The 21,003-nt window shown below is 49.7% G+C and overlaps 5 protein-coding genes across 5 annotated transcripts; 2 read left to right on the forward strand and 3 right to left on the reverse strand.

The window, feature by feature from the left end:
* Positions 1–731: 731 nt before the first annotated feature.
* On the forward strand, positions 732–1,518 carry PG998_014623 (cutinase; the record flags this gene model as incomplete). The annotated part of the gene is made up of 2 exons (XM_066881439.1): positions 732–1,286; positions 1,396–1,518. 2 exons carry the CDS (start codon positions 732–734, stop codon positions 1,516–1,518), a joined length of 678 nt encoding a protein of 225 aa, XP_066723570.1.
* A 1,490-nt stretch (positions 1,519–3,008) lies between these two features.
* PG998_014624 (uncharacterized protein) lies at positions 3,009–4,043 on the forward strand (the record flags this gene model as incomplete). Its single annotated transcript, XM_066881440.1, has 1 exon — positions 3,009–4,043. One exon carries the CDS (start codon positions 3,009–3,011, stop codon positions 4,041–4,043), a length of 1,035 nt encoding a protein of 344 aa, XP_066723571.1.
* Positions 4,044–9,116: 5,073 nt separating this feature from the next.
* On the reverse strand, positions 9,117–9,371 carry PG998_014625 (uncharacterized protein; the record flags this gene model as incomplete). Its single annotated transcript, XM_066881441.1, has 1 exon — positions 9,117–9,371. One exon carries the CDS (start codon positions 9,369–9,371, stop codon positions 9,117–9,119), a length of 255 nt encoding a protein of 84 aa, XP_066723572.1.
* A 6,811-nt stretch (positions 9,372–16,182) lies between these two features.
* Positions 16,183–16,726, reverse strand: PG998_014626 (uncharacterized protein; the record flags this gene model as incomplete). The annotated part of the gene is made up of 2 exons (XM_066881442.1): positions 16,183–16,607; positions 16,645–16,726. The coding sequence occupies 2 exons, from the start codon at positions 16,724–16,726 to the stop codon at positions 16,183–16,185; spliced, it is 507 nt and encodes a 168-aa protein (XP_066723573.1).
* A 2,529-nt stretch (positions 16,727–19,255) lies between these two features.
* On the reverse strand, positions 19,256–20,225 carry PG998_014627 (uncharacterized protein; the record flags this gene model as incomplete). The annotated part of the gene is made up of 3 exons (XM_066881443.1): positions 19,256–19,390; positions 19,455–19,625; positions 19,689–20,225. The coding sequence occupies 3 exons, from the start codon at positions 20,223–20,225 to the stop codon at positions 19,256–19,258; spliced, it is 843 nt and encodes a 280-aa protein (XP_066723574.1).
* Between the last annotated feature and the right edge of the window lie 778 nt (positions 20,226–21,003).

A 21,003-nucleotide genomic window follows, 5' to 3' on the forward strand; every position in this document is an offset into this window, starting at 1 on the left:
CATAGCATTGGAGCGCGGGTTGCAACTGTAGATCCGGATGCTAATTAAGTGGAGAGTAGCATGGGAACAACGACAGGCCTTCGCTACGTAATAGGCTACACACGCCTTGGGCCCTTGCCGCCGGTCCTTATAGTCGGCGACGGCGGCGGTTTCCTCTGCTCTCATCGTGCAACACTAGGCCAGCCTCGAAGAACCAGACGACATCCGACCATGGTTCTAGTGACGATATGGCATCCCCCCCTAGATGTTTGAATGACCTGTCACCATTCTAGGCTCTATCTCCTAGCCTGGCGCCAGCTCTGCTCTCGGTGGATACGACCCGCCCAACCCATGCCTCGGGTTTCTTGCCGGAAGGTGATCGACTCAAGGACCTCGCGAACTTCACCAAGTATGGCAAATCACGAAAACAGGCTGCCGGGGGTATTGCCTCTTTCCTTCCTTCCGCCCGCACCGGAAGTGAGCCCTGTCTATCTCTTACCAGAGACTCGATGCGGGTGGATGGAGAGTCAATACTACAAATCGATTCAGTTCCATCTTCATCTCTCGGTGTTCAAGGACAAACAGGGGGGGCCAAAGAACAGATATATAACCATCTCCGTCTTCCCTCTGCTTCAAGTAGTCTCTACCCCAAGGAAGCCTCTCTTGCTTCAACACTTCCAGCCCTATTCATTCTTTTTTGGCCAGTCACTTCCACACTCTTTCCCCTCTAGCCGATCTTTATCGCCCACACAATGCACGCCCACGCCCTTCTTTCTGTCGTCTCGGCCCTGGCCCTGACCACCAGCGCCGCCCCCGCCCAGTCCGCCGCTGCCGCCGGCGCCTGCAGCTCCTACACCATCATCAACACGCGAGGCACGGGCGAGCCGCAGGGCGAGTCGGCGGGCTTCAGGACCATCAATCAGCAGCTGATGCGCGATGTCCCCGGCGGCAAAGTCTACAACACGGTGTACCTGGCCGACGCGAGCCAGAACTCGGCCCTCGGCACCCAAGACATCATCAACAAGGTCACAACGACCCTGCAGTCCAGCCCCGGCGAGTGCTTCATCCTGCAGGGCTACTCGCAGGGCGCCGCCGCCACTGTCAATGCCATGTCCAAAATTACGGGTGCCGGCTTCGACGCCGTCAAGGGCGTCTTCCTGATCGGCGACCCCATGCACAAGGCCGGCCTCGCCTGCAACGTCGACGTCAACGGCAGCACCACGACCAAGAGCGTCAACGGCCTGTCCGTCTTCCTCGGCAGCATCCCCGAGAACTGGGTCGCCAAGACCCTGGATGTGTGCGCTTTTGTGAGTACCCAGTTCCTTTAATTCATATCATGCTCCCTATTCATCTTTCCCCCTTCCCCCTTCTCTGCCAAGGGAACCGAAGACTAACCATGTCCCAACACTATTGCAGGGCGATGGTGTCTGCGACACTACCCACGGCGCTGGCATCAACGCGCAGCATCTCAGCTACCCCTATAGCACTGCCACCCAGAAACTTGGCGTTGACTTCGCCAAGAAGCAGCTGGGCGCCTAAGGCTGAAACTGGAGCGGCTTGTTAGCAACTTCCTCCTGCAATGGGGTGTGTCGCTCTCCGACATACGACATCGCCGAGGAGGGGAAGGAGGCTACACGGAAGGGGTGCAGCTCCAATAGGTGCCAACGATTTTGCTTCGGGGCATTGATGCACTTGCAGCTTCTTCTCATGTATATTATAAATAAAGCGTTTTGGAGAGTGATACAGATCAATGACATACACAAATCACCACACGCCCGCCCCGCAATCGTTAACCGCCGAGGCCTTTCTGACGTACAGTCTAGACTGGCTAAGCTGCGGGAGGGCAGATGTGGACCTCAGGATGCCGAGCTGCTTGCTGGTGGGCAATTCGGATAATCTCAGGAGCTGAAGCAAACGACCCAGGGCAGATGTAGGCCTCAGGACGTAGAGTTGTTGATGGCGCCGCCGGTCCAAAGGAGCAAACCCAGCGAACAGCAGCGCCGATATAGTTGTATCCACTATTGGGCGTGGCGCACTTGCTGGCTCACACGGGGCACTCTGGGGCCCTCCAATTCCCACCGAGTAGTCGGGGCACATAACGTCAACAGCTACCCCTGTAAGATCTAAAACGGAAACTGTCAAAGAGTGGAAAGAGGATCGCTAGTCACAGTACTGTTTCCTAACCACATAAAGTCATTGTTTGATCAAATTCTGGCCAGTGCCTCAATTGTCTTGTAGGTGTCGCCAAAAAGCCGAAATGCAATCTTTGCCTTTAAGAGTTCAGTCAATATTGGCCGTCTCATCTTTCGTCAAAGTTTATTTTCGAAGCAAACCTGATTATAAATGTTGGTGTTGGCAAGGCCCCTCACCTCCTGTTTCCTGCCATCCTCACATCCAACCCCCAAATAATACAATGCTAGCCGGTAAAAACAACGAAAAGCCGCTCCAACCTCCCCACTTAGCAGATCCTAAGGCTAAAATAACAAAATCCTCAGCTAATCCTAAGGGGAAGGCAGCAAAGAAAGTGCAGGCAAAAGCACTTCAGGCAGTTTCAAGTACCGAGAAGAAGCCGGACGATGGTATGGAGGGGAAGCTGGATGATTATATGGATATAGATAGCGACGGTGACGACGGCAACGAGGATGCAAAACAAGGCAATCCAGTTTTAGCAAGAATTCAGCAAGAGTTTGACTCGGAAAATTCGAATTACTATACCCTTTTCGACTTGGCACCCCCGAAAGGCCCGGAGGAGCCTTTAGATACCGACAGTCTATCTCACGTCCAAAAAAGGGGGTGGAATATTTGGCAGCTGTGAACGGGAGTGACGTTCAGAATAAGGAGGAGTGGGTCAGGTGTAAGTCGGCAAGTAGGAGTGGGCGAGATACAGCGTACTAATAGGAGACTTAGTCATCAAAGCCGCGACTGCTACGCTCTCACAACCGGACGCGAAAAGGATATACGACGAAGAACGCGTGAGACAGAATGCGGCTGAAATGGGGGGACAGAAAAATAGCAATTCAGGCCTCTTCATGCCCAGCAATAAGCAAACGAACCTGCTAGAACTTTATAATGGGATCACCACAGACTTGGAAGCTTACCTCGATAAGCCCGATGATCCTAACAAGACGCCTGAAGAGCTTGCGAAGGAGAGCTATGAGTCACTTGATCGATTCAACGAAAAGCTTGTGGCAGATTTCGGCGACGAATATGGCAATAACCACAAACTCCAATATCCCTTTCTGAAAGCCAAACTCCGGGAGGTCTCTGGGCTGGAGAAACGGATTGAGACAGCGGGTGACGCAGACAAGGAGAAACTTTCTAGAGAACTCGAAACCCTTCAAAGGACAATTCAAGGATACCTGGTAAAAAGAAACCTCCCTGGAAACTGGGCATCCTTACTGCATACCCCGCCCCTGCCAGCCAATTTTGACACGTCGATTGATTCCAAGTGGGATCATTGCTACAGTAAATACCCCAGAAGCAAGAATGGAGGTAGGATCTTCATCGCGTGGAAGGGAAAGTCGTACGCGGTGTCAGACAAAACAGACAAAATCTTCTTGATGACACCTCAGGGACTCCTTTGCGAGGATATCGGCGCACCTGATTCAGAAGAACATAAATTCATGACGGAGCATCCAGAATACGAGTATCTCAAAAGCGCCCACCATTACAAAAAGGCCGACATTAGCGGGATTCAGGATGCTTGGTCGCAGGGTGGAGGATCAGAGAAGTACCCAACAATCTATTGCCTCCTCCAGTTTAAGGGTACGAATATCTTTCGAGTCGCCAGCCGTAGTACAGCAATACGCTATCAGAAAGATTTTGGTGACTCAGCTATTACTATCTGCGAGGGTAAAGGGATCATGTTCGAGAAACCCCACGGCGAAACGGGGACTAGCAAGAAGACGCATGGAAAGAAGAAGGTTTGGAAAGATGATAAAACCCATTTGGAAAAACAGTTGGAAGAGTCTGCAGTATCGCGTTTGCAAACAGAGGTGTACGAACTCACTGCAAAATTGGATAAAGTGCTTGGAACATTCAAGCCTCCTATCTTGACCCAGTAGAATGACAGATTGACGCGGGGGACCATGGAAACAGCAGGTCTAATTTGCCAGTCTTTCCCACATTTTCCCTTTCTCCTTTCTCCTTTCTCCTTTCCCCTTTCTCCTCTCTCCTTTCTCCTTTCTCCTTTCTCCTTTCTCCTTTCTCCTTTCTCCTTTCCTTTCTCTCTTCCTTAGATACATAGTCAAACTCAATTAATTCATCGACTTGTTTGATGCAATATACATAGTGTGGTGGCGGGAGAAGGGGTGTGTTATCTAAATGCATTGGCCCTGTTAATTAACCAACCATACAATTCACTTCGCCCTAATATACCAACCAACCATGACAACTCAGAATATAGTACCAACAAGCAACCGCTGTTAGTTGGTTTGTTTGGTTGGTTGGTTGACAACACTGGAAAACATCATCAAAGGAATTTGAACCTTTGATTGAGGGTATCTTACATCTTCCGTTCTACATTATTAGATATACAAGTACACCAGCTGGATTTGATGGATATGTTCGTGAGGAGTTCTTGCTTTATCAAGTTTTAGCTACAACGCTAAGGACAAGCCGAAGTGACTAGTCACCAGAACCAGGGGTTGTCTGCTCGAACATGGTTCTGGACACTGGGTTACGCTCTGGATAGCTAAAGGTGCCACAGCTGGCGGTCCTACTGAACACATCGCCATGCTTCTGGCGCCGGAGCGATCACTTCATCTTGATAGTCACCATGGTAGCCTACCTAGCACCAATGCAAGCGGAAATTGTCATAAGCAGCGGTTGTAAGCAGCAGATACATGTTACTGATCCCGCCCAAATAGTCGATGAGCAAGTGAGAAAGGTAGGATGTCAAATAGATGGGGCTTTTGCAGGTCAGTTGCTCCACAATCGGAGGGATCTCCGCCAAACCGGGTTCGGGTTTCCGACCGTATATCCACATTTGATATGGTCAATAACTTGGACTCCCCCTATTGTAACCAGAGCAAAACGGAAGAGGCCCAGGAAGATACTCCGGGCACTGCAAGGATACGAGAAGATACGGAGCCCGGATAATTCGTCTACTCCTAGAGTGGTTACCGAGGACGGGCCGAGCCGTCCTCGGAGTCGAGGTGCGCTGCTTTCGAATGGAACCAAAATTATCTAGTAACATAAAGTGGTGCCTTTTGCTGCTTAAGCTCGAAGACTCTCGTGGGCTGTTTCCGGTCCTGGCTTCCATAGTTGCCCGCAGAGTCGGAAGAGCAGCAATGGCGCACTAGGGCGACTAGCGGGCCAGGTCCCCTGGAAAGCAGCGTGGTGACCCCGCGTCATTCGGGTCAACTGCCTAATCTCGAGAACTTCTCCTCTTTAAGGGAAGCTGGGCCAGAAATCTTTTCGAATCCTTTTCGCCAACATGGCTCCTGAAGCCAGACCAGCAAGTGCCGTGGCGAGATCACTTCCACCCAACTCGAGCTCATCATGTCAGCTACATTTCACACCCGCAAGCTAGCACTTGCTATATTTACCGTCCCGCGAGACACTATTGTAGCTCAATGGACATTCAGAAACACGCCTCAAGTTATACTCAGTATTGATATCTATTAAAACTTGATGAAGGATTTCTTATGAAAAGGAATCTAACCTAGTCTAGCGTACCTGCTTGTATCTACGACCAGTCATTATCAAACTACCTAGCAGGTTGCATAGACGCGGACCGACTACTGCATCATGTACTACTGTCCGTAGTTTTAAATTCAATCACTCTTTTGTGAGCACCCTGGTCTGCATAAGAGCGTGGGGTAACGATGAGCCTCGCTCGTTGGGACCTGAATATCTGCTCAATAGGAATGACGGAACCACCACGCCACCTGATGATGACATCCTAACCTATGCCTGCGATTCTAGCAATTGTCTCTAGCCATAGTGATTTGCACACATAGGTAAACATTGAGCGAAGCGATAAGCGATGCTTTCTCTTAATCTACTACGCTGTGCCTATGTCACTCCTAGCCGTTCGAACTCAAATTGTGTAGCAGCGAAACCCATACACTTTATTCATCTCTGTTCTCTAGCGATTGAGATACATAGTATGCCCCGATCTTTTCTTTCTGAAGTTCTGAGCCCTCGTGGTTGGTTGGTATATTAGGGTGATGTTTTCAATTGCCCGCTGGGTAGATGCCTATCTGATTAAATATAACACCTAACCTTAGGGAAAAGAGTATATCCTACGTAACCGGCCTCCTGACAATGAATCTTCTTGTGAACCTCAGGCATACGGTCAGAGTTCAATATGTTCTGATCTACTTCACATAGCCCCGCTGCCACGTCTTTGCATGAGATACTGCCTGCACCCGCGTTACTCCCATGATACTGACAACCATGCAGCCCCCCCTAAATCATGTTCTCCAATATCGATATCAGGTGGCCATGGCACATCATCAAGACTGAATTCATTAGCCTCGATACTTGCTGCCGGGTTCCATGAACAAATCTGGCTGTAATTCTGGCCTGGAGGAACACGTTCTTGTTCAAATACCACCCAAGACCTTTTAATCACATGGCTTCGAGAAGGGTCTTCCACCGAATACTTGAAAACGACGAATACAGCATGGTTCCGCTCCGGTTGCTGTGGGTAGACCACCACCACCTTTGTTGATGTAACATCAGGGCCTCTTGTAGTGACGACGACTGTGGGCCTAATCGTGACAGCTTCATCCGGAGCTGAAGATATTTGGGATGATGCGGGTGAAATAGGGTATATCTGTCTTGTTATTGATGTGGTAGATGATAATGTAGATAATGTAGGGATAGAGAGTTGGTGGGAGCACACAGCCATTGCGGAAACTACAGGACCACAGCTCAGGTTAGGTAGGAATTAATGAGATATGCAGCTTATATATAAAAAAACAGCCACCTGTACTGGTCTTTCAGCTCGGCGGGCTTCTCTGCCAGCGCTAGAACTCTCCCCGCACGCTCGTCCAATGCGCCCAATACAACGCAAAGCTCCCACGGTGGAAGACCATTAGTACTGCCTGTATCGAAGGTTGACTGTTGTGACTGGGACCATTGCATCGAAGCTATTGTTGTTCGGTGAAAAACGCGGTTTAAGGGGTCTCGTCAGCCGCAGGAGAAAGCGTCTCTGCTACGTGAGGCGTTGGACTAGTTCAATTGCAAAGCACGGTTCCCTGCAATCCGACCATTACTGCCAGTTCTACTGCGCGTCTGCTCAGCCCAGTCCTGCTGGCAGCTACTGATGTGGTTCCAGAACCCATATTGGCAAGATGGATTTCGGTCCTGCTTCTCTTCGGCGCGTCTTGACGAGGATGAGTTTTTGCGCAGCAGAAGATTGGGCAGTTGGCCCTAAGTAGCGCGGGGTCGCGGACCGGCTCCACGCTGCTTTCTAGGCAACCTGGTCCGCTAATCGTGCTAGTGCGCCATAGCTACTCTTTTGACGCTGCGGTCCAACGAAGAATTCAGGACCAGAAACAGCCCGTGAAACTCTTCGAGCTGGTGCAGCAAAAAGAGTAAAGTAGAGTATACCAGTGTATGATTCTGGTCCCATTGCGAATGCATCGGAAACGGTCCAGTCGGAGACTACGGTCGGGCGAATCAAAACAGTTGGTTCCGCCTCCACGTCGCCAGGCTCCTGCATTCGTCGCGGCAGTCGTCTCACATGATGGTCCACTAATAACACCAATCCTGGCGCCGAGCCTCTGTGTGCTCCTCATGTCTGCACTGGTTTCCGCGTATCGTAGAATCTAAAGCTTCCCACCGCTCCGCAAGTGCCGTTCTCCACCTATCCAAAACGGCAACAGTACCTCGACTATTCTTAGTCAGCCATCTGGTTCCGCTAAGTAGCATCCGGGAATGCCTTCCTCTGTGTTGAAACCTGTTTGCTCATGTCGTACATATTGGAAGCTATTGTACGGGTAATAGAGGTTGGTCTCCAATTCTTCCATGGTGTACCGGGGCAAGGACCGAATCCTCTCGTTTCTGACACAGATTCAACGTCCCCTGTTGGTGTCCCATCCTGGTAGGCATGGGCCGTCTTAGCGGCAGCCACCTACAATACCGCACAGCACCTATCGGCGTCTTCTTGGAAACTGCTTAGGCTGGCGATGGCTAGATTCTACATAGTTCATCGGAAGCTTCGAAGTGGCCCCTATCTCCCTTCATTATGCCCAATTTGAGCACATAGCGCATATAGGACCCACTAACCTTGGGACTGCGCGCAGTTTATGGAACATAACGACAAGTCCGGTTGCAGCGCTCCTCGATGTAGTCGTAACATACACATATATATTCATGATGCCGTTAGTCTACATGCGCTTAACAATTTCCGACACCCCAAATCTTCAACATCATAGCATTGCAACAACATGGATGGAAATCGCCACCGCAAGCGACCAGTATGCCTTCCACTGCAGACCGCTAAGCTGAGCCGGCAAAGCACACGCGGTAAGGTCCGAGACCAATACATAGCTGTGCCTGCCGGCTCTTTCCCAAATTCTCATCAACATCCGCGATTAGTGGAGCACGACCAGTCTATCGCTTTTAGCAAAGAGACCACGACGGAGCCACCGTTGGATGACACTGACGTGGTCAGTGATTGGCTTTCGTCTATTTCACCTATAAACTTCCAACCAATAGATGGCCACGCAAAAACAAGTGCCATGAAGGGTATTAAAAAGAGGGTTGTTGTCTCGAACATGGCCGCTTCGGCCTCTCAAGAGAACGACAGCTCGCCATAGACACTTATTGTGCGTTTAGACATTTGGAGCAAGAAAGATCTGATAAGAGGGCTGTGACGTCGTTCGGTCTAGAGAAATTGATAAAATACCTTTCACATAGGATTCCACCATGTGAGGTGATGAATGTCGCCACTGCATCGCCACTGCCATGATAGTACATTATAAGAAAAGGTCATTGGCCCAATGAAACAATCTTCTTCCGTAACCCGCCTCGCCTTGTTTATTAGTAGGCTCCAAAATACGACCACAATCTATTCAGAAAATACCGCATTAGACATCATTGAACCCATTCTACTAGACCCTGAAAGCCGTACCGGAGCCTTCCTATCGTTATTGTACAACATTCATCTAGCACTTCACTAGTCATTCCACTCTGCTACTCTCCTCTGCCTCCCACTGTGCATTGGCCTTTTCGATCTTCTCGTTGCATTTCCGCACCGTCGTTGACAGCCCGTCGATATGATACCGCAGTACGGCTAGCAGCGGAGTGACCTCTCTGCTCAGCCCTCGGAAGTACAACGCCTCTTGCCGTAGTCTCCCGTTTTCTCGTGATAGCTCCACCAAGCGGTCATGTTCAGTGGTAGGTGTCTTCAAGCTCTGCAGGTGGTCGGGGTGCATGTCGAAGGCCGTTGTCGTGCCCCCCAAGTCTGTGGATCTCAATGTCGACTAGGGTCGGGGAGTATGGAGGCTTCTGTGACTGATGTTTATGGGGTCTTTCTACCACCTCTCTGGAGGCAGTGAACGAAATGGAATCAATCTCTACAGTCTCGAATTGTAGCAGTAAAATAATGATTTCGATGAGAGCTGCAATGCATCCTATATATGGTGCAGCTTCGTTCTGTCCGGTTGGAGACAGTTGAAAAGCGCCTGTTTTGAACGCCTGCCGCCAGAGCGTCTTGAGCCGGATCACCTCCTATTTTGTTTCTCAAGCCTCTCCGCTCTCATTGGGGCCCTACGGCTAGACTTTATCTCCCGTCGTGTACCCGTATTTGCTCGTCGAATCGATCTTTAAAAGCTGTCTATCAATCAAGCAGGCGTTTGCGCCGAATAAAACACACCACCTCAATATGAATGTGCCAGATCACGCTACGTGTGTCTGTTTGTGGCCCCAATAGCGGCTTCATTCGGCTCTCCAGGACAGAAGTCAGCCATGGAAGGTAATGTTCCCTTAGTCCACATGCATGGGCGCAGGGACCTGGGCGTATGCTACCTGAGGGAGGCCGCTTCGTATAGATCTTCGGGTATCAAATTATACAGACACACAGGAGAAATGTCATGACTGGGTGCAAGCCAGGCTAGTCAACCATAAGAGAGTCATTCTATTGAATACAGTCCAAGAGGACGCTAGATTATGCTCTTGAGGCACGCTCACCTCAGCCTCGTATTGGTCTTGATTCCTTCTGTTCCCAAGCCGAGTATCGGCGTACTCGCAGTTCTACTGGGTCCACCATTCTTTCTCGTTTTTCAGCTATGCCACTAGCTATGGCTATCAGCCCAGCTGTGAACACTGATGTACCGAATCTGGTAGTTTGTTCTCACCTGGGCTCAAGGATGTCATCTGAACGCGGAAGAAGTCATCTTCAGTGACGACTAGCCGCCATTCGAGCAAGGACAACATCTCGGCCTCCATCAAGTTGACATCCGGTAGAGTGAACCGGAAGCGGACCGTTCCACAAGACCAACGACTGTATCTGACCCACTTCTTGTTCTTCGGCGACCAATCGTATAGATACTTATTCGCTACTATCAGCGCAGCTAGGAAGATACGATACGTTGTACATTTGAATTTCCGTGTCGCCAACCTGAGCTTGCCTTCCAAGCGGTGTAAATACTCCAAGGTAGCCAGCAATGTAAGCGGATTGGTGTTGGAGGTCTTCACCAGATCGGAAATGAAACGTTGAAGCAATAATGTCTCACTATCCACTGAACTATCGGAGACGCCTCCCGTCCATCTTCGGCAACACCTGGAGGCTTGATGAATGCCAACTGCATCCGGTGATGTTACGTGGGAGAGGAGGTCGTGGGTAGTACGTGCTAAAATGGACGTCATTTCTTCGGTTATAGCGTTTAGGCTTAGTCGTGCAAGCGCGGTCGTAGTCATGGCTCGTTTGGTACCTGACTGACATGAGGGATCCAACCCAGTTGCCATGATTCTTACACTGCGACTTTCCTCACTCACCTAAGCCCTAAGGACGCAGATCTGACGAGATGCCCATCTATATGAGTTGGAAAACTGCAACTATACTATGGCGCTTTTTGGCAATTTGGAGACAGGAGCCAACTTTTACCTAGATCGACTTTTAGTGCTAGATGTGCCTACTGCGACCCGAATCGGATATAGTGTACACGGCAAAAGCCTATTCAGGCCTACGTCGTCAATAATGTCGCTACCCAGCTGGTGCTGTTACGCCATAACCGGAATAGGGGAGCGGAATCCACATAAAAGCGCCTTCCAGACACGCTTCTACACAAGCTTCTCTCTAGTACATACCGTACAGAACTATGGTCGCACATCGCAGCTTTTCGTCAGGATAGATTATATATGACGAAAGAAAGCATAAAACATGGCAACGCAAGATCTTACATCAGCCTTGAAAGGCTTGGGGATCCGAACACATTGGTCATTGAATCTAGTCGTAGCGCGGGTTCTCTACACTCTGCAAACGCCTAATGCTGTATTCCATGGCGTGTTAGCCGAGAACAAGGAGCGTTTGCTGGAGGACGGGCCGAACGTGGACTTGCTCTGGGTATGCGAACGAGATGGTTCTGTGGCCGTATGGCTGGAGAGCCAGCAGCGGCCCGCAATCAGGGAGGGCCAATCAGATCATAATATGGATGCGGTGATAGGGCACTATGACACCAGAAGTGGGGTCCTATACTACTCTGTAAGGTGGACTGGGTACGAATGCCCAACCTGGGAGTCGGAGCAGGATCTAGACCAGTATGCTGCTTTCCTGGACCACTACTGGGCTACTTTGCAGCATCAAAACCGATTCGATTGAGCGGTTTTGTGTCTGGGGTAGGGGGATGGAGTACTCTGAGGCGGAAGCACTTCGAGCTGCAACCAGCTTTGGTCCATAAGGTGTTCTAAGGACGCCAAGGTACCGTCACATCTAGCCGATCAAATGTATGACCTTCTAATATTGATTCGCGTAAAAGCGGCTGGCTGGCTGGGTATTTAGGGTGTGGTAGCCTTAACCTCCGCGACATGATTCTCAAGATGTGCTTCAGCTGCGGACATTCGCCCAAACTTTGCTTGACCCGGTCACTTGACCACCATGCGGCACGCCATCGCCGTCTTGACTACAGTATCGGTAGCTGCTTCGCCAATGCGCACCTGGACGAATGCCACAGGCTGCCAGGTTGCGACCCTCGGCAACTTTGCTTGGGAGATCAGGAACTTCGACCACCAGGTGTTGGATGCACGGGGGAATGTCAGCTTCGACCTGTCGAGTCCCGCGTTGTCGCACACATCGCAATGTAGTGCATCGGATAGCCAGCCGTTCGGCGGCTTCTATGGTACCATTCCCTATATGTGTGCCGATGGGCCTTTGGGTACTACCACGCAGACGACCTTCGACTTCAACAGTGTTAGTCGTGCGCTCAATATCAACCAAACGTGGGTTTGCAGCGATGAGGACCCCCAGTGGCCGTAAGTGACCTTTGAATATCAATGAAGCTCCATTCTTACGTTGGCACAGTGTACGCTTCCATGCTTACGGTTCTATCAACTTGACATTGGACTGTGCAGATAAAGTTACCAACGATTGGAAGATGGATGAGCTTGATTCTAGCCGGGAGACCAAGTGCACATCTGCGGCCGTGCTCCTCAGGCCATATCAAATGACGGCTGTTGCTTAAGTAGCGTTATATATTTTAGAAGGCAGCAGTAGAGGCTTGGATACTACCACTCGATAACTGGTCATGGGAGCAGGGGATCTTGATGAACTGCCAAAGCGGCATGATTGCTCTCCAAATAGAGTATATCAGCCCGTTACCGGACACCAGTTATCAACTGAGTTCCAAATTGTCAGATCATTCATCGTCGTCATCCTGATACCGGATCGACAAAACCGCGACCAGCAGGTCATCTATTCCATAGCCAACGGAGATAATCTAATTTGTCAATATTCATTTCTATATGGGATAGGCCACCACTCACCAGTAGCATGTAAAGCCTAAGTACAGGAAGAAGACGCCAGTCTTTGGCACACGTTATACCCATAGCACCGGCTATGGCCATTATCGAAAGAAGAAACGCCTCCATGAAGACGCAGCCCTTCGTCCGGTGCTTTTTCTGAGAACACACCATCCATTCACACGCTACCCATAACCGAAATGTGGCTGCAGATACGAGCATGACGATACTTCCGTGGTAGGCATGGACACCAGCGATGATGACGCCCGCCAAAAAGGAACCCAGGATTATCGGCAGACCCACAGCGAGCCGGAGCAAATGTAATGATCCATGCACTGATGGCCACATCCTGCTCATCCGGAAACACTAGAGACGTCAGCATCGATGGTAAGCTCTACCCGTCGGCCAATGTACCTGACTTATCATGCTTACTGCTACAATGGAACCAAGCAGATATACCGTCCAAATGTTGATTTCGACAAAGACTGTGAGTATAGCGAACACGACCACGACCGCGAGTGACAGAATGATCTGGCCGACTGAAAGTAATAAAAGCTCAAGGCGGAACTTTACACGGAGCAGCTGGCAAGCCTTCAGCGGCTGTGCTACTCGTCGATGGTTATAAAGTACACCGAACGCATGGAGCAGCGTGACCAGTACACTCAGCCCGGCAGGAACGAAGCGTAAGTCGTAGAGAAGAGCCATTGCGGTCCAAGAGCTTTTTGCAGCTAGCCAGTACTTGAGGAAGTGAAATGTAGGAAGGAAGTAGAATGATTGACGAGAGCTTCGAGCTATCGTACTTGTATTGGACCAGACTTAAGAAAATCCTGACCGCCCTAGGGTGAGGCTCGCTCTATGGGTTGGCTATGGTGTCTGGAAGCACATTGATAGGTGGGAAATCGTATCTGCGTTGCTGCAGTCGGCAGTGGCGACTCTGCCCAGTTCAATCAGACCAGGCCGGCTTCACGAAAGACTGTTGCTTTCGTGGCAGTCATCCTCTACGTTTTCGAGAACTCGACTTGGTACCGGATGTGCACTACGCCATACCTGGTCAGGCATGCCACACGCCACGCTATATCAGAGTCGCCTGGAGTGCTCCAAACCTATACTACGCGTAAGGCTTCGGTGTTTCTGGGATGTTCGGTTACATCTTATTAGGAGTCAGCCGTGGACGAGCAAAGTATCACCAACGCTGCCACTCTCTATGAGCCAAAGCATGTTTAAGGTACATAGCCACGAAAATACGAGTAAATAGGAGAGAGCAAGCTATAAAGGAGGCAACGTCCCACCGGCTTGGCTAGTGTTCCTCTTTCTCTCACATATGCTGCCCACAAACACAACATTACTTTCATCAGAGATCCCAGCAATCGATTCCCAGCTGGATGACAAACCAACCAACGGCATGAACTCTACGCCAGCATTGAATACCATGCCCTTGGCGGACTCGGAGCTGTGCCTCGTGCACTATGGTCTTCTCCACCCATATAGTTATGTCAATCCTGTCAACATGCTCGGGTTAGGGAACACTCAGTCAGGCACCTACAGCAGCGAAGAGTATAGTCTATTTTCACTGATGATGCCTATGGTTCCAGCATCCCAGACGCTTCTCTCTGAATTTCCACTGAGCGAGACATTCGCCGAGATGCCGCAAGCAGCGAACGATCGAAATTTGGATGATTGTCCTCCTCTGCCATCAGTTCAGAGCAATCCGCCTTTCTATCAAGCTTCACTACCAACGCCGTCTCTGAGAGGCCCATGTGAACAGCCACAGAATCACTCCTCGCCCATTGATTTGGAGATGAAGCAAGATCGTGCTTCGGGAGCATCACAGCGTCATCAAGCTTGCAGAATCACCCAGACACAGCAGCAGCAGTCGCCGCAGGGGGACAGTCGGGCACAATGCCTCTAAAGAATATTGTGTTCGAATCCAACGAGCCCGGGCAACCCGACTTGTTTACCTTTCCTTTTCGGCAAAATGACAAGCTTGGGAGGAACCAGAGTTCTATGTGTCTCGACTTTCAGCTATCTACCCTTCCAGGTCCAACTTTCCCGTACCCCAGCTTGGTTAGCAGCAGTGGATTGGATGACGTTTCGACCGTGCCGCAGAGGTTGTCGAAAGGTAGTGCAAATGGAGGTATGCCGCTACTGCAGAGGCGTAATCGCAGATCCACCCACTGGACAACCACTCAGAACAACACTAGTAGGACTGGAGCAACCCGCAAGGAGGCAAACGGTCCTTGCAATAGCCAGGCTACGCCCTATAGTTGCGAGAAGGTCAACCCGGGTACTGGGAAGCCCTGCAAGACTACGTTCTCACGCCCCTACGATCTCACTCGCCATGAGAATAGCATCCATACGCACAAGAAAAGGATTCAGTGCGATCTTTGCATAGAGGAGAAGACCTTTAGCCGCGCCGACGCCCTTACGAGACACTACCGTGTCTGCCACCCTGACACCGCACTCACTATCAAGCGCCGAAGACGTAAGACTTATGCTTCCCATACCGTAGGAACGGGGGATAAGGATATTGATAGGAGTCAAACTGATGTGGTTGGCAAATGGTTTGGACAGTGACTTTGAAGCGCTAACATAGCTGCGGGGACATCTAATAAAAATCTCAAGACATTTCACTAAGCCATGCCGTTTGGCGTCCGCATATACACATCGTATATATGAAAATATTAGATTGTAAAACAGTAAGAGACGGCTGGCAAGGTCACCGAAGTTCGTGGTGAAGCACTTCGATTGCTTTGGACTCCCTCGGAATACCTACGCACAGGATTTGGACACATAACGATATACCTAAAGCACATTGGCTCAACCGGCTCAGACGTGTGTTACAGAAGCTTTGATGATACCGACGAGCAATTGTCTATGGAATATTTCAAGGTGGTTTTGGATGTTGGGGGAAGCTACCGTTTTATGTAGAAGTCTTGATGTATAGGATATAAACGCAATCATCTGCCGATATCGACATTTCTGCCATAGACAAGTATGGCACTGTCACCTTGCTTATATTGGCTGCTGGCCGTCCCCGGATGGCTCTCCGTCCTCGGATGGCTCCCCGTCCTGTCCGTGGTCATTGTGACCTGGCCGTACCTCCTAGGTGCACCACACAGCGACAGCCAATAAACGGTTTCGGATCGACTCCGTCATCGACAAGGTGCGCACGCCTATAAGTAGAGAGGTAGTTATCTATTGACCCAGCCAGGAGTGTACAAACTGTTCTGGATATATCTAAATGCTAGTAAACTTGGACGGGAAAAGATGTCTCCCATAGTTCTCGAAGATCTAATGGCCATGTACCTCAGTTTCAGGATTATAAACCTTCCAAAAGATATCAGAATCACCATGGCCTTTGGATTTGTCATGGCATCTCATAACCCCAGAAGTGCCAGTACGGCCATTGTGGTCGTGCTCATGGATCGTAGTATTGAGGATCCCGGCAATGTCACCGGCACCGACACTGAACTTGGAAAAGTCCCAGTTGATATGCGACCCTGGATTGGGGGAAAAAGCAAAGGTGCAAGTCCCATAGCTCGTGACGGCTACGACGCTAAGGTTCGACTGGTCGAATCCTCCCTTCTTTACCCGGAACATCATGTTACGTGTTCGGCGATCGTTCTCCATATCAAGTCTTAACCGCTCGCAGTCGGAGATGGTGGGGGACTTGTCGGGGATCGTCTCGTCGTTCCAGCTAGTGTCGTCGCATATGTCTGCTGCGTTTCGGAAGCTGCCATATTCAACACTAACGTTTTTGTTGTTTGCCTGCCTTTTTTTGGTCTTTGGCAGCTGCAAGCCCAAGTAAGTAGATGGCGCTAGTAGCCAGACGCATTTTGTTTTATATAGGTAACACGTTTCGATTTGTGAAGCTTGCTGTTCATATCAATTGGCTCGCTGTAATTCGTTCCGTTATATAGAGAAATATAACTCCATATCTCGACCGGTCGGTCTGCACGTTTGAACGCCAGGTCAGAAGATCTAATTCTAGAGTTTTCCCCAGTAGTCAGCTGATTTAGCATCACTTTCGTCTCGAGACAGAAGTGCTCTTACCACTCACTAAGCGCTGCTTTGAGACTTCGGGCTTAGTTCTATACGGATGCTGAACACTATTGGTAGAGGCCCGATCCATAACGGAACTAGAGTCCAGTAGCGTACTCTCTTTCAGCTGCATCCGTCCAGACCTCAAGAGTCTCATAGGCTGTTTTCGGTCTTGGCTTCCGAAAGAGTGTGATGAACAATTTCCAGCAGACTGCTGGCGCCCATTGTACCGTCCGACTGCCGTATTATAGTTGTACCGAAGAAACGGCTCTCGAAACGTCTTCAGCGTTTACTGGCCGCCCTTGGCATGCTGCTTGCTAGCGGACGTCTAAAAACGGACTTGAGCTGTAAGGACGACCCAAACCACCTTCACCATGCAGTTCACCACCCTTGCTCTAGAACCAGCCGTAGCCATTCCGACAGACCCCGATCTACAGATGAACCAGAAGATCCTCACCCAGCGTATTGCTATCGTTCCGCCACATCCATCGTCAGTCAGGAGTACGACTGGTAACCTTTTTCCGACTCATCTGACTGGGCACAGCTAGATCTAGCAATGGCTCGATTGAGTGGTAGACGGGCTACAGCAGGCGGCAAATGCCTAAAGATGATCCTCTGCCACTTACAGATCCAAGGATACCTTGATTAAAGTGGCAAATGGGGGCTGTGTCGCTCATTTTGACCTCTACCAACTGGGGTCGAATGTGGATGATGAATGGCAGGCACATGTTGAGGAACGGTGACTATAAATAAACCAATTCTGATCTTATAAATACTAATACGATTCTAACCATCTTCACCAATCAGAGGCATTCCTATAACCAGTTTCTTACCTATGGACGACTACACTTCATACATTGCAAATAGCCCAGATTCGAAAAAGATCTGGGATGAGCTCTTTGGCAATATGTCTTTCCTCAACAAGTGCTTTGATAAACAAATCTTCTTCACTGTCATTGGCGACATCGAAAGCGAGCCGCCGCCTGGCTGCGAAGGGCGGTACTTGGCATTGATAGTAACGAATGACGACTATCAACTGACAGGGAGCGCCTTCAATATGTTCCTATCAAGCCTTAAGCCGCACGGTGAAATGAACGACCGATATGAGCTAGATTTTAAGGATTCGGATATCACTTTGAATATTTACAATCTCGCTTATATGCCTCTACACAAGTCAGTAGTAATTGTAAAATGTAGCAGATTGGTAAGAGATTACTACAAAAGTGGGATTATTCCAGTACTCTCTATATCTGCGAATACATTTGGTATAGAAGGCAGCGACAATGCAGACTATGTTTGTCCAGGTCCCATTACACATCGAAGCAGCGGGCCGGGTTACATTCTGGAGCTTACCATTGGCGAGCGAAAGCGAAAGTTCGACATTGTGTCGGCAATAATGAACGTTTGGGTGTAACTTTTCATGAGGGCCTGCAGTTCAATTAGGATTGCCAAATACAGATGAGAATGAATACAATCTATTGATATTCGTTTGGCACGAGCAGAAAAACTTCCATGCAATGGTCAATCATAACAATCCTTCAATCCAGGTATTAAATCTGTATTTTCGAGATTCTACCAACAATTCTATGTCAGGACCTACGGTTTCTCCTTATACTATGTAGAACGTCTCCGTGCTAGCTTGTCGGGAGCCACAAGTGCTGCAGTATGCCATGTGCATCTCTGCTGTTTGTCCTCTCCATGCAAGGCCTGGACGAGAACTTCTTCCGCAATCTTCACCTTTGTACCTAGGGCTGATTGACTAGTTTTATCTATTCTTTCGTTATCCATTTCCTGCAAAACTAGCGAAATAAGTGACCAAGCTGTTGGTAACAGGATTGGAGGAAACAAACCACGACAACTCTCGGAATCCAGTCCAGATACACCTGAGACTCGGGGTGTGCAGCTGAGAGCAGAGCCATCGAACCTGGAAGCAAAAAAATAGCCGAGAAGAATGGGGGCCATCCCACCGCATCCGCCGCTCAGACATCTTGTACGTGGAACAAAAGAAAAAGCTTCGAGGCTTGTACTGTTTCTTCATTATATGTGGTGCCTACAACAGTATAGGCAAGAACGCCAGTAAACACTTCAATTTGCGTGATAGTCCTCTCGCCCAATGCTCCCTTATGCGAGATCAGGAACCAGGCGCAACCACGGCCGTTCGGGCTACCCAGGATGGAGTCGAACCCTTCCTCTCCCTGCGCGAAGGACAGACGACCGGTGTTCCACTTGCCGATCGTTGGGGATGGACCGAACTTGTTGATTACGGCCTGGTTCACTATCTCCACCGTCTCTTTGTTCGTAATCCAAGACCGGATAAAGTAGTTCAGGTTGCGTACATGGCCCGATTTTGTGGCGCAGGCATCCATCTGTGGATTTGATTAATCATGAGGATGATGCCGACGATGTTGGCGTGGCCGATGCAGAAACGTACCCATTGTGCGAAGGCAACATCGCTCCACTATTGTCATGGAATATCAGCATCGGGTACAAGTAGACGTTGGGAAGAATAGGGAAGGGATTACCCTTTGAAAGTGCGTCAGTTTCTTGTTCGTGCCTTGTAAGGCACTCGTCACCTCGTTCCAGTCATTGGTGCCGAACAGATCCTTCATACTGGACTGGACTGTCTTGGATTTGTCGGCAATGAAGATGCCCTCGGTAACATCAATAGAAGAGTACATTTGTGCTCCTGACACCTATTCTCGTCGGCCTCTACTCAAACGGGGACGATATTCCACCAGCTCGCTCAGGTTACTTACCTCACCGTTGCTCTCGAAGTTCCCTTGGGTGTTGACGGTGAGAGCATCGAGTTCCTCCTCGCTAGGGTCGGAAGGGTTTTCGAAAACCAGGCCCCCTTCTATGTGGCTTATAGAATGGTGTAAAAGACTGTTTCCCGAGGTACCAAGCGCTGCAAAGGTCTGGTCCAGGTAATGTTTGAAGAAAGGTACCTCGCCATTGCTCACGCCCACCCACCCTTCTGTTGCTGCATTCTCCCAATCCATCAAGAAATCAGCCACTTGATAGCTTTGTGTTTGCTCGATGTTCTTTGCCATCAGACAGCGAAGGCTCAATCCTTTCTGGTTGGCTTCAGCATACGTGGCATCGGACAGCCTCTTAGTCAGATTGGTCCGCGCAGAGGTTGTTGGAACTCCGTTGGCTTGTAGGGTCTGGCTTGCCAACCGCAGACGCGCAGGACTCTGAAGAAAAAGGCTTGCATAGATGAGTGAGGCTATCAATACCAGGTGGAACACGAAGACACTCGGCCGGCGAAGCGGTACAAAGAGACCGTACCGCATCATGAAGCTCTACGCAGATAGGATGAAATGTTCTAAGGAGGTAGGTGAGGTCGGTACAACAGTCTCAAGTTATGGATGGCTTTGTCAATTCGCGTAGGAATGAACGACCGGCACGCAAGCCCATATGGGGTTTCAATTCGTTATAGTGGTGTAAACCATTCCCAAGGTCTTTTTCTGGGCGTATCGTTCGATAGCAGAAATGGCAACTGATAACAACATGGTCATTTCAATGTCAGCGGGGGAGGTCTCATTTGTCTCCCAATTCGATCATGAACCGTCACCCTGTTCCACATAGGCCAATCTGGATCCGACACAAGGAGCAATAGTTGTCTGGAGAGCCGATATTAAACAGTATATTTACCTACCTAAGTATACAGGAACCACCATTGGCCCCCAGAATTTCATAAGAGACCTACACAATGCTTGTATGTAGAAACTAATGGTGCCACGCCCAGATCCTGCTCGGTGTTTAAGCCGTTGTTGTACTATTGCAATTTGGAAGAAACATAGGTTCTCCATCTGGACTGCAAAACTGGTTTACGAACACATCGACGCTATATCTGCATACAGTACCACCATATATGATGCTGAGAGAGGTTTTCTGGGTCCTTCACGCTTGTCATACTCCAAATATCTCTTCTGAACCTCTGAAAATGGTGCAAGTGTAGCAACTAGAGTTCCGGGGTAACCGGCTCACAAAGCGGCCCTCATGCTCGAGATGGCCGATGGGAGGCAGACGGCGATTGAGTACATTTCCCATTGGGGTTTCGTAAGAGTG

The sequence above is a fragment of the Apiospora kogelbergensis genome (genome assembly GCF_038363985.1).
Source record: "Apiospora kogelbergensis strain CBS 113332 chromosome Unknown utg000012l_segment0_segment0, whole genome shotgun sequence".
NCBI lineage: Eukaryota > Fungi > Ascomycota > Sordariomycetes > Amphisphaeriales > Apiosporaceae > Apiospora > Apiospora kogelbergensis.